The sequence below is a fragment of the Cariama cristata genome, unplaced genomic scaffold, assembly GCF_000690535.1.
Source record: "Cariama cristata isolate BGI_N322 unplaced genomic scaffold, ASM69053v1 scaffold35473, whole genome shotgun sequence".
Lineage (NCBI taxonomy): Eukaryota > Metazoa > Chordata > Aves > Cariamiformes > Cariamidae > Cariama > Cariama cristata.
This window is the reverse complement of record NW_009607241.1, coordinates 1-12700: the sequence shown is the minus strand read 5'-3', so window position 1 is coordinate 12700 and position 12700 is coordinate 1. Positions and strand designations below refer to the sequence as shown.

At 48.0% G+C, this 12700-nt stretch overlaps 2 protein-coding genes across 2 annotated transcripts in view; one reads left to right on the top strand and one right to left on the bottom strand.

Moving 5' to 3' along the window:
• NMRAL1 (NmrA-like family domain containing 1) overlaps positions 1–523 on the top strand; it is a gene marked incomplete at its 5' end in the record, with an annotated part of 4271 nt that extends 3748 nt beyond the window's left edge. The window contains one exon of the mRNA XM_009696654.1: positions 353–523. Coding sequence (XP_009694956.1) covers positions 353–523 — 171 coding nt within the window. The remainder of the gene's footprint in view (positions 1–352) is intronic.
• Positions 524–2028: 1505 nt separating this feature from the next.
• On the bottom strand, positions 2029–12696 carry DNAJA3 (DnaJ (Hsp40) homolog, subfamily A, member 3; the record flags this gene model as incomplete). The annotated part of the gene is made up of 10 exons (XM_009696655.1): positions 2029–2309; positions 5363–5460; positions 6195–6310; positions 6754–6882; positions 7794–7858; positions 8683–8830; positions 9833–9985; positions 11103–11309; positions 12075–12158; positions 12595–12696. Coding segments are annotated over 10 exons (1125 nt in total), but the record flags the coding sequence as incomplete, so codon positions are not given.
• Between the last annotated feature and the right edge of the window lie 4 nt (positions 12697–12700).

Here is a 12700-nt window from a genome sequence, read left to right as displayed (position 1 = left end):
TTTTTTTCGTGGGTTCGCTTCCCCCGCCCCCATCGCCTTGACATCACATGCTGTACCTGGAGGAGGGGTGGCCTTGGGGGGTCCTGGGTCAGCGCTGACTGTGAGACAGTGGTCTGCGTCATCCCTCCTCCCACCAGCGAAGGCTTTCCTCCCCCTTGCCCTCACACAGCGGGGCTGCTGCTTCCCTTGCACAAACCCAACCGAAATGACTTGCAGAGCAGCAAAGCCCTCCTCCCCAGTGGAAATAACATGGCCGGCTGCTCTAATCCAGCCCTCTTTGCCTTCCCTGTGTGATCTGAGGGAAACACCCCAGCAGCCTCTGCCCTTTTTTTTTCCCCGATTTTTTTTGCAGATCTCACCAGAGGAGTATGAGAAACGTGGCTTCCCCGGGGCCGAGGAAATGGCCGCTATGTTCCGTTTCTATGCCCTGAAGCCAGACCGCAACGTGGACCTGACCATGAAACTCAACCCCAAGGCCCGCACCTTCCATCAGTGGGTGGCAGACAATAAGGCCGCCTTCTGAGCCTTCCCTCCCTCCTCTTCCACCCGAGCTTCTGCAGCAGGTAGCGGGAACTGGCCAAGGAGGTGAGCTGTGCTGAGCCACGCTGCCTTTCCGCCAGGGCCCTGGTGAAAGGCTGACCCTGTGCCAGAGCTGGGAAGAGCTTTGGTCCGTGCGCACGCTCCAGGGCTCTCCTGCCACTCGGCTGAGACCGTTTAAACCAGTGCAACTACAAGAAGAGGAAAAGCTGCACAGCTGCAGGCAGGCAGGTGGGAGCAGCACTCCCTTTGCAGGCTGTCTTCAGGGAGGGGTTTGTTTAATGATTCTGGGTGTTTTCATAGCTCTAGGGTGGTGATGGCTTGTTTCCCCAGGATCACCTTGGTTCCTACGCAGCTCTGAGCATAGAGCACCGCTTTGTGGGCTGAATGCACCTCTGGGCCCTGAAGGGCAGTGCCTTCTCTGCAGGTCCTGGGGTGTCTCCATAGACCAGGTTCAGGCACCAGCATATGTGTAAGGTACTGCTCGGATAAGAGCTCTGAGATGGGGCAGTCTTTGTGCTTAAAGTCAGCTGCAGCCACCAGAGAAAGGCTCAGGCCCCCTAGCACTACCCCCTCCTTGTCCGAGGGAAGACCGTTGTTCCTCTTACTGGGGGAGGGAAAGGGGGCGACAGACAAGGTTGGAAGAGAGTAGACAAGGCAGCAAGGCACAGCACGTGTTAAATATCTTTATGAAGTCCATCTTATTTACATGGATACAGAATCACTTTACAGACAGTTTAATCGGGAGGCAACGCGTGCTTTATTTCAGCAAATTAAGAAGGGCAAGACTATGACACGTCCTTGTTTAACCGGCGGGTTAGTATGTGGGCTGATGGTACCTGCACGGTGTAACTAACAACAGCGGGCTACAGTAACCATGGAAATACTCACTGCAGGAGTTCGACTCCGCCTGGAAGGAGCGATCCACTTCACTTGCATTCTCACACATGTAGGAACAATGACGACTCTTTTACCAATCGTTTGCGCTACGGGTCTTGCGCTAATGTAATAAAAGACTTTGTCCCAAACGGGCGAAGGGCTTGGTGATAAACTTGTCCCCAGTCAGAAGTGACAGGATTTGTGTTGTAACTTTACTTATGGGGAGCGGGGAGGGAAACCTGAGGCAAAGTGCGGATTCCATCCCTGCTGTTTGTGCAGGAAATCAGCAGGACTAAGACACCCCACGGCTGCTGAGGGAGCCAGGGCAGCTGGGCTCTGAGAGGGAAACTTCCCGCTCTGAGAGAGGTGCAGGAGAGCGAGGAGGGCTGTGGGTGAAGACAGGGTTAAAACCTGCCGACCCACCGAGCCTCCTGGGAGAAGATAAGCAGTGGTAAGTTCACCAAGCACATCTACCATTCAGAAGGGCACCTGAGTGAGCAGCTGCCATCTTGGACTCTATACAGCAAACTGCTCCACTCCGTGCTGCAAGGACAATTATTATTTCACATTTCCACTGTTTTGGATTCTAAATAATACCTCAACTTTAATTTTTACCAAATAAGCTTCCAGCAGCAGTAGGGACTGCAGAGCAACCTCAAGAGAGCTGCATTTCTGCAAAGCTGGCGTTTTCCTTCATTACCATTTCCTAGGAGGGTGGGTAGGTTTTGTACGGTGATGATTATTGGTGCCTCAATGGTTTGGAGCCTCTTCAGCTGGGATTCTCACGGTGCTGCTGACTGACATCCTTCGCTCTCCAGAGTCCGCTGCCAGAAGGATTCATCCCCAACTGCAAAGATCTGCTGCTGGCTCTTAGTTTCCAGTAGAACGCTTCCCTGCAGTTGAAGCAAGAGAAAAGTTTAGCGTTTCCTGACCGAATCGGCCCAAGGCACGCAGCAGCCCCTGCAGCCTACTCTGCGAGCGTCCCTCCGGCTGGACCTGCCATCACGCTTTGTCAGTCACGCACAACAGACAAATTTGAAGCCTGGAGTGACAGGAAGCTGAGCCCCTGGAATCCAAGACACCAGTGTCTGCCATACAGGATTTCAAGTCTGCAGGGCTCCCTCACAGCAAGGCCAACACCAATGAAGTGGCACCCTGACTCATTTGTCTGGCGAGGGCTTTACTGTGTTTTATAACAAAAGACCAATTCCCTCCTGGTGCTGTAAGCCTGTGGTAGGGGCGAGTCCAGCCTGAGTGTACCAGCACCGGAGGCTCTGCAGGCCTCCCGGCAAGCCCCGTGGCAGCAGAACTGCCCAGTCGCAGCTTTACCAGCTAACGGGAACACCCTTGGTGCTTTGAATTGGGTATGGCCACTGAGTGGACAAGGAAGCAGAGCTGCAGGGGAGGCCAGCAACCTCCCTGATGACATACTCAGCACTTTTCCAGCTTTTTTGCTGCAGCAACAATGCAATTTAGTCCCTGGCTTTTTGCTCCAGGTCACAGGGGACAGCTAGGGCTTTTCACACCAGTGGCTGGAAGGCCTGAGGCTAAGTGAGAAGCAATGCTGCTCCCAAAATGTGTAAGTTCTGCTTAGTGTGGGGGAAAGACAACAGTAAAACACAAGAGGCTTCCTACCTCAGATGGGGTGTCAGGAGCTAAACATTTTCTTAAGTTTGGAAAGGAATCCCTCCTTGTTCTCCTCAGCCTCAGGCCTATCCCCGCCTGTGTCAGCGCTAGCCGTGGCCCGGCCACCTGGACACAAACAGCAAAGGGCTGCAGTCAGATACATCTCCCACCAGTAGCTAGCACCTCTGACGAAGCGAGAGGGTTGTTTTAGACATGGAATGGTCAAGTCAAGGCAGCTGGTTTTGCCTGTGTCCTCACATACAGGGCTGCACCTGGCAGCAAGCCACAGTACTGGACCACTTGCAGTGAAAGCAGTGGAGAGCCCAGATCGCAGAAGTGGAAAAGGCGATCGTGAGCCCGGGTTATGCCATTCCCTTCCCCTCTCCCCAGCCCTCCAACTGGCAAGAGACTTCTTGTGCTGCACAACCAAGTCAGGGACCCCACAGGTTTTGGAAACAAACACTTGGAATTGAGAGTCTGCCACTAAAAACAAGTTGTTAACTTGACTGCAGCCAGCCATGACTTTACAGGGGAAAAAAAAAAGCTGTATTGGTGATTCCTGGAACAATCTCCCTTCCTGTTTCATAGTTGCGTCATGACCCTTTAGAGCAAAGCAGTGCAAAACCATACAGGGAGCCTGCTTCACGTACTTTCAAGCAATGCTCAGACAAACAGTTATCAAGGAGAAAATAAACTCAGGCTAGAATGAAAAAGACTAAAAGTATTTCAGAACAAGTGTCTGGATAAGGAATCTTACTGGCAGCAATGAGCATAATTTCCCTCTATAAACAGGTCCTGAGCAGTTGTTTGTCCCTCCAGAAGCAGCTACAGCAAGAACAAAGGAAACCTCTTTGCCAATCTGCTTTTTCTGCAGTAAAACCATCAATAACAAGACCTCCAAATCCTCCTCAAGCTTTCTTTGTGCACAGAGAACACAAAGTCCAGTCCTCCCACAGCTGACTGCCGAGCTCAGACTGATGCAACGGTATGAAATACTGAGGCCTGCGGCAGAACACGCCTCCATCCACTCAGGGGTATTTCTGCTTCCCAAAGCAAGGACACGCTTTCAGCAACAGCCTGTCTCTATACTGCAAACTACTGGCGTTGTTTTTAATCCACCTTGCTGCTTAATTGTGGTAAAAACTGGCAGGTTTGGTTTTTAAAAAAACAAGTTTGGACAGCATTTTTTTTTCTCCTTTGGCACATAAATGCCTTTTAAAAGTTGGAATGAAAGTTTTGTGCTTAGAGTTCTCTCCCCTTTCCCCCAAGGCTGACCTTTAATGCTTACCCTCAGTGGAAAAGACTTAACTTCTGTGTTATGAAAGCGCTATAAAACATAACATTGGTAAGTATTTGGCAGATACTGCCTTCCAACATCCTGAACTTCAGCCTATATTCCTCTCCTCAGGCTTTGGCATGTGTAGTAGAGAGGATCTGGGATCATTTAGCAGCTTTGAAAGACTCTCACCTTTGCCTAGCTCTACACAGTCATATACGCCCTTTTTTGGTTTCAAGCATAAAAAGAAATCCAACTGGCTTTAAGAAGTTCATTGTTCCAATATGAGCAAAGAAAAAATTGTTTTCCAGTAGTGAAAGACAAAGCTCTTGCTTTACTATTTTACTGTATGTTTTGCCTTCAGCTGCTATTGATGCCAGGCACCTCACCCCTGAAACTTGAAACACATAATTGCTGAATCAAAATTTTTAACCTGGAGCTGAAAGAGCAGCTTTACAAAGCTCTCAGCTGACTTCACTCCCTCCATCACACTGGACGCCAACACTCGGCACCAATGAACATTTCTGTCCCAGATTCCCCCATGTGCACAGACTGTGGCTTAGAGCAGCCGTGACAGCAGTCTCCTTTTCAAGGAGAAACGTCCCTGCTGCGGTCAGAAGCACAACAGAGCAGCTCACGCAGAAAACTGGCCTGAAGCACATTCTTTTTCTGCTTCTGCTACTAAGACAAGTTACTTCTGGCCCAGAGGCAGAAGCAGAGAACGGGAGGTGTTCATCGCCACAGCGAGACTCGCCACTCGCTGTCAGGACCCTGGAGTATCTCAGTTACTTGCTCTCTGTTCATGCAGAGATTTGCCCAGTAAGCACTCAAGTAAAGCTTTCTGGGAAGAGGCTATCTCCTGGCTTTGTGCTACAGCCTACTAACATCATACTAAAACTATTTCCAAAATAACATGCTCGGCAGGTTGTGCTGACACACTGTCTCAAGGTGACGGTGGCTCACCTTCCTCCCCAGGAACCCTCAGGAAGCGCTCTGCACTCCCACGCCAACTCCATGAGGAAGGAGCAGATTCCCACCACTCACCTGATGCTGTATTTGTGACCCCGTTCACCGTGCCGTCCACATCGGCCTCATCCTCGGCGTAGCTCATCATTAAGGCTCTCTGGCGATCCGTCAGCCTCCTGCAGGTTGAAGACAGAGATGTTGGTTATGGCCGTCTTTAGGGACACCTGCATCTACAGACATCCTTAACCTTCTCCAGCAGCACGCGTGAGAGGCAGCTACGGGAAGTACAAAATACATACACCAAGAATCCCTGTGGGGCTCTTAAAATGAGCAATCTATAAAGAACAAGGCCCAGAAGAAGAGGAGAGATACAACCCACTGCATTTCACCAAACTGCAGTGAAAAAAACAAAATACTTGGAAGTGCAGAGAAGAACTGTGTGGAGCTGCAACAGACCACACATCTGGTGGGGAAACCTCAGGAAATGAACTCCCTTGCCAAGCATGGCAATACAAGCTAAAAAGTTTTCTTCACCAGAAGAGCTGAGGGTGGCCAAGCAGTCTGAAAAGCAACTGCCAAGGAGTTCAGTTCCTTTGAGCTGTAGGTGTGAGAGCACAGATGTGGTATAAGCCAGAACACTGAATTTATGTAACTGGGATCCAGACATAATCATAGATAGCCAGGCAAATACACAGCTGAAGAACTACTTATGTATTTCCAGGGTTTAGGATTTTTAGAGCTAGGTTGCCAAACAGTATTAAAAAAAAGTCTACCTCACATTAGAATTAAAAGCAGCATGAGAAATCAGTGATCTTGATAAAGCAGTAAGGAATGTTCACAAAATCTTTCTGAACAACATTTTTTGCAAGAAGTTCAAGATTTCACAGAAACTTGTATTAGCTCTACTTACTGAGGAACTTTTATCTTTATGTGAATATAGTGGTCTCCGTAGCCGTAACTGTTCACCTTGGGAATGCCTTTCCCACTCATTCGAATTTTCTGGTCTGGCTGAATACCAGGGGGTATCTACGAACACAGAGGTGCCATGTTTATTACTCTAGTTCAACCATTTACATAGTAATTACATTACATGTCTATAAAAATTAACTACTTCTCCAGCAAGCCTCAAAGTAGGACGAGAGAGATCTGGTACGTTCGTGCATCTGGACACATTCAGAAACTAAGTCAGGCTTTTGAAGGAACGGGTAAAGAACCTCACACAGTCTGTAGACCTTGGGTGGGATTTGTCCAGCCATTCACCCGGCCCTTCCTTTCCCTGCCCCTACACACCGCGATAGGAAAGGAGGTGTGACCAAGCAGGTCACAAACTACCTGACGCTCCATCTTTAAGAAGTCTGAAATGCGATACTGGCAGACTTAGGAGATTTGCACCACCTTTGCAGCAAAGGAGAAGTCTCTCTTGTCCCGCATCGATTTATGCCCAAGGTCTTCCACATAATGGTACTTACTGCGATATTGATTGTCTCGTACAAGCCTTGACATCTGGCTGTGCCTCCCAGAACAGCCTGTGCTATTGAAATAAGGAGATCCGAATGGATATCTGCTCCATTTCTTCTGAACACAGAACTTTTTTGAACCTAAAAGGCAGGCAATTCCAAAGAGAAGTGAGCGTACCACCACCAATTTCTCACTGTAAACTGCTTTGAAGGTTCTCAGAACAAAACATACCAGAACGCTGTAGTCTGACCCTTTACCATCCACAAACTGCACAGCTAAGAAATGCAAGTTAATGTTCAGTCTTTCAGAAAAACACAGGTCTTAACATAACCGTAATTAGCCAGAGGCTTAGGAGGATGCCTGCTTCCTATCTCAGCAACTCCCTCCCCTAATCCTGTTGTTCATTTATCAGTGTCAGCATGATTCTGCAGAGTCAGAGAAGACACCGCCTTGTCCAGTACCCTGAGCAGGGGAAAGCCAGAACAGAGGAGTGAGGCAAGCATCTTTGCAGTGACCTCATAAGCTGGAAGAGAATTAAATCCTCCTGCGTCACAAAAAAGGCACTGAAAAATTTTTCTCCTTGGCTGAGATGCATATGACAGGATACCTACAGGAGAAGAGGGTCTCAGCTACAACATGTGTGCGAAGCAGCACTTCACGTGGATCTGCAAAAGGACACTGGACCAGCCAGCCTCTCACAGGCACTCCCGCAGCCCTCCTCAGCACTCCCACCCATGCAAGCAGACAGCTCCCGCACATTTCCAAGTCAAAGACTCAAAACATCAAGAGCCTACTCTGCATTTTGATGCACGCTACCATAAAGGCCTCGTCCTGGAACAAGCAGAGCAATTCTTCACAAGCAGACTTAACGTTACAGCACTTGTTACAATACAGATCTTCTGCTATCTTGGAAAGTTCACATGGATCACATTACCTCAGCTGTTCCAAAGGTTCCTCCATCCTCCATTCAGTCAGACTTCCCAGGCAGTTGCGAAGGGAACAAGCAACCAACTTAAATACTGAAAACAGCCAACAATATAACAATACCTACCCTGAACGTAATGAATATTTCTTTCTTCCCCACAGGCATCCGAACCGTCTGCCCGTCCTCAACGCCTGCAATCAGAAAAAAAAGAGAGGGAAGGTTACCTCACGTTATAATCCATATGTTACTCAAATTCCAACAACTCTTGCCATCCCCAAACGCCAGCCACCACAGCAGCGCCCGCACATCCAGGAGCACGAGGCACAAGACCTACCAGCGAGCAGCACAGTAACACCCTCCACAGGAACCCAGGAGCTGTGACCAAAGGCAGGAGACGTCAGCACACATTTATACCTCTGAGGTGACTGCCATGAACCAAGCAGGCTCGTTACTTCAATCCCTACAGAATTCTTTTGGGAAATCCATCAGACTAAGGAACAATTGGCAGCCTCTACAATCTGCACGAAAATTACAGGCTGCTCACCCAGGGCGGTCTCAAAGAAGGAAGTCTTCAGCCCCACCACTCCTTTTATCCTCTCTGGTGAGGAAGGCCATCAGCACACTGTTCTGAGCCAAGCCAAGGCTTTCAAGATTCCCACCCTCTCCCCAGGCTTCATCAAGGACAAACAAAAGACTCAAGGCAATGAAACCTTTTGAGAGTTTCACTCTTCTAAAGCTGCCGAGAAAGATCCACGCAAGAACCAAAACCTCAGCTCAGGAAGCAAACAGTTATATCCATGGCCACAAAGTTCATCGCATCACTAGCCCTTTCAATTGCCAAGCTATCAACCTGCTTTGTTCTTTTGTCTCTGCAGCAAAACTTCTTATGTTGCCCTCACATTCGTACCTGGCAGGGACCAGCCAGGCTTTGGAGGCAAGTGCCTTGCTGTTGGCCAAGCGGAAGCAAATAACTATAGTTATTTAACAGAGAGCAGCACGCAAGTACACCACTAACCCGCTGGCACAGGAACCATCACCGTCTTCTTTTGTTTGGTTTGCCCCGTTCCTCGACATACTACGCATGGTGTTGTTATGATGGAACCACGACCGCCGCATCGTCGGCACGTAGATCGCATTACAAAAGGGCCGGTATTTATCGTCTCCTAGTGAAGAAAACACAAATCGTACAAATATTTAGTAGCTAGATAGTACTTTTCACTTCCACAAAACACTGCCAGTGACTGACCCAGCACATTTGAGTCCTCCTAACTGCATGTGCAACCTGGCAGGACAACCATATCCTTTAGCAAGGGGCAGAGCAGAAAACCGGCTCAGAAATCCGAAGAGGATGCTGCTTGTGAGAAGCTGGATCGGATTCAATTGCCATCACATTCCGATTTCCACTCAAAACTATCACTACTGTGAACAAATGTCTCACGGCGAGGGGAAGGGAAACACAACACTTTCCATCTCTAGGCTTTAATGGTTTGGAAGCAAGGAGGAACGAAGACCCTTTCAGGGCTATTTCACAAGGAACTACAAACATCTGTATTTGAGGAATCCAAGGACAATCCACTTGCATGAATTATTGCCAGTGTCCAGGAAAACGTTACGGAGACTAAGTTATGGACTGAACCGTGAAAGCCACCTGCCAGGTTGAAGAAGCACACGAGGGAAAAGTGGGAAGAGCTTGCAGTCTCCTCTGACCAACTATGCCTGTTCTGCGCAGATATTCTGGTCACAGACTGCCTGCCAGTACCCGTTCTGATGCATCGAAATTGAAAGCCTGAAGCTTGATCATTACGTCCTGTAAGTAACATGCCTTTTCCCATTTCATGATCACCCTTAGGCTATCATCATCTTCCTCCTCCCTCCACTCCTCAATTCAAATTACTCCTTTTAATGCCCAAGTAATTCCAGAACTGTTACATTATATAAATATGTTTTGCTGGATGTAGGATACCGGATGATCTAATGCTGAAGGCTAGTGCTTTTAGCTGTGCAGAGCACTTCTTTAATATAAAGAAAATCTTCCTAGCGCATATTAACATCAAGTCCACATTAACTCAGCTTCACCCAAGATAAGCTGATGACTGTAGTGTGAATTTTTCACTGTGGAAGGGACTGGAAAAAAGAGCAGAACTTGGGTCTTAAAAAGCACTTACCATGCCAGTGCCACTGCAGTAGTGACAGCGCTGTGCTTTGGTGCCAGGTTCATGTCCTTTACCATGGCATCGCTCGCAGGAGTCGTTGATGTTCACCACAATCTCCTTGTTAACACCTTTTGCAGCTTGGGTGAATGTCAGTTCCATGATGTACTGTACAGGAAACACGGACATCGATCTACAACTGCTGTGCGATGGGGTCTTAAGCAGACTGAAATTGGTTTAGGCCAAATATCAAACAATGCTTAAAATACATCCAGGTAATAGAGAAGGGAAGGGAAGAAACAGATGGATGCACAGCTCATCCAGAAGGGTTTGCCTCATTCGAGGAAGCAATGATCTCATATAAGTACAAAGGAGTACGAAAGGACCGCAGACATTACAGGAATGATGCTTACATCAGACTGATGAGCAGTTGTGTAGCAGAAATGAGATTTAAAAATAGCAAAGGAGGAGGTAAAAACAGAAGTCAAGTGTTTTTCTGCTCTCAGGAAAACCCTTACTATTTCTAAAAGTTTTGTTTAACAGGAATGCAGCAACAGGTGAAGGTGAAGGCTTTCAATCCCAATGACAGTATCTGCTCTTCCTCAATAAACTCTTTACTTACCAAGGGAAGTCACCAGCAAAGATGACTACACAAAATAGGAAATTCTGTTTATAATAGAAAGGCCATTTTTAGTAAAGCCAGAAGTACCGAATACCAAGCGTTTCTGAAGGCAGCTCATGAACCAACACTGTCAATACTTAAAAGAGCATTTTAGCAGCAGTACAAAGAACAAGACATAGGTTTTGTTTTATTATGGGCTCCACTGCAAAGTTAAGCCAATTAAGTTGCAAAATTAAGCCAATTAAGCAGTCAGACCTAACACTGGAAGGCTTGTTTTATAGTTAAAAGGTATTTTGTGGTTTTTAGCATTACAGATCAAAGCAGACATATGTAAATCAACGTACAGCAGAAAAGATGCCCTCTCCAATGATGGAATTGTTTGGCAGCACCAACTGGTCTCAGTAAATGCCACATGAAGTAGCTGAAGTCCAGGAAAAATATTCAGTCTGGGCATGTGGAGAACATATCTACACAGCTTATCAAAAATATGTGACTCTCCCGCCCATACAGCGGGACACTCAAGCGCTGACATTCCCAGAAGCAAATTATTTGCTTAAGCTCGCTCCTGGAATGATCTGTGACAGACTAGCATCCCTCTCCAGCTTTCGTGGTTTTCATTTCTCATTTTCATTTCCTTACTCAGAAAATAAACGCGCTTCATACCTCCTGTGGCTGGTCAAACACATTCTGAAAATCGCCGAAAGAGGATCCTGAAAACTCTCCGAAGATTTTTCTGAAAAGCTCTTCCGGATCAATCGATGGACCACTGCTCCAGTACTGCCGGCCAGCACCAGCACCTGCTGCGCCAGGATCAAAACTAGCCGTGCCGTATGCATCATATTGTTTCCGCTTCACTTCATCGCTTAATACCTTTGAGGCAAAAGAACAGATGCCCTCAGGACACTGTGCAGATCCCAAGCAACTGGACAGCCTGAATCTGCAAAGCAGTATCTCTCGGGACAGTTCAAGGCTACTGGCACGACTGCCACAAGCCCACGTTCTCAAACCTTCCTGTCACCAGGAGGGCTAACCCAGCTCTCAGGGGCCTATGAATTACTGAAAAGCTGCTTCTTCCCTGGTATCTCTCAGCTCCTCATCAGGAAAACAACGAGATCTTACTAATTTATAATAAGTAAGAATAACTTCGGTTATATAGTCATTCATTAATATATCGGGTGAAAGCTGGTGATAAGAGTGCTGGGGTAAAATTGAAAACCCATGAGAGCGAAAAACAGCACAAGGAAATTTCTGAACAAGCTGAAGAGCAGGAAGAAACAGGGCTGGGGGAGCAGAGTGGAAGGTACCTCTGTCTCAAACACCTAGTAACCACTGACAGGGGGGTTTGTGGGTTTATTTCAGCTGACCAATAATTCCACGGCAGTGACCACTGCATCTGTGCCAGCCACTCACTGCTAAGAACAAGCACAAACTGAAAGAGCCCAAAACATATTCAGCTAAATCAGATACTTGGGCTAAGTAATTTCCTGGAGACACCGCTGGGACAGAGGCACTCAAGCCTGAAGTACAAGACATCAACAAATAGCCATGGTTTTACAGGAAATGCACACAGGCAATGTTTCCCCCCATCTATCCTCCAATCTTTCCTTTTTCATCAGATAAAATCCTGCATATTACCTCGTAGGCTTCTGCCAGCTGAGAGAACTTCTCTTTGGCTTTAGGATCATCCTTATTTGTATCAGGGTGGTATTTCTTTGCCAGCTAAACAACACAAATCAAACTATTAGACACGGGCGGAAGTAATTGACTTTAACATATCTCACATGCCAGGAAAAACACATCAGGCAGAGCTTGGCAGTCACTATCTGTATTTTAGGGAACTAAAAGCCTTCGTTTTCCGTTATCAACCCAACATAAGGAACTACAGAAGCTGCTCCTGCATCTCTCAGCAATGCCAGGACCTTCTGGGAAGAGACCCGAGGTGATGGCACAGGCGGACCACGCTTTTGAAGAGATCCCCAAACCGATGTGCGGAGCTCTCCCACCGCTACCTCCCCTTGTCTCCAGCGGGTCCAAACGCAGGGATTTCAAAGGCGGTTTTGTTCTTTGCCATACAGAAGACGCCGTGGGCAGCTACGGGCCCTCGGCCACAGCCCCGGCAGGGTCCCCCCCCGGCAGGGCCCGCGGTCGGACGTGCCTGGTAGTAGGCCTTCTTGATCTCCTTCTGGGTGGCGGTGCGGGGCACCCCCAGCACCTGGTAATAGTCCTCCTTGGCGGCGGCCGCGGCGCTGCTGTGGAAGGAG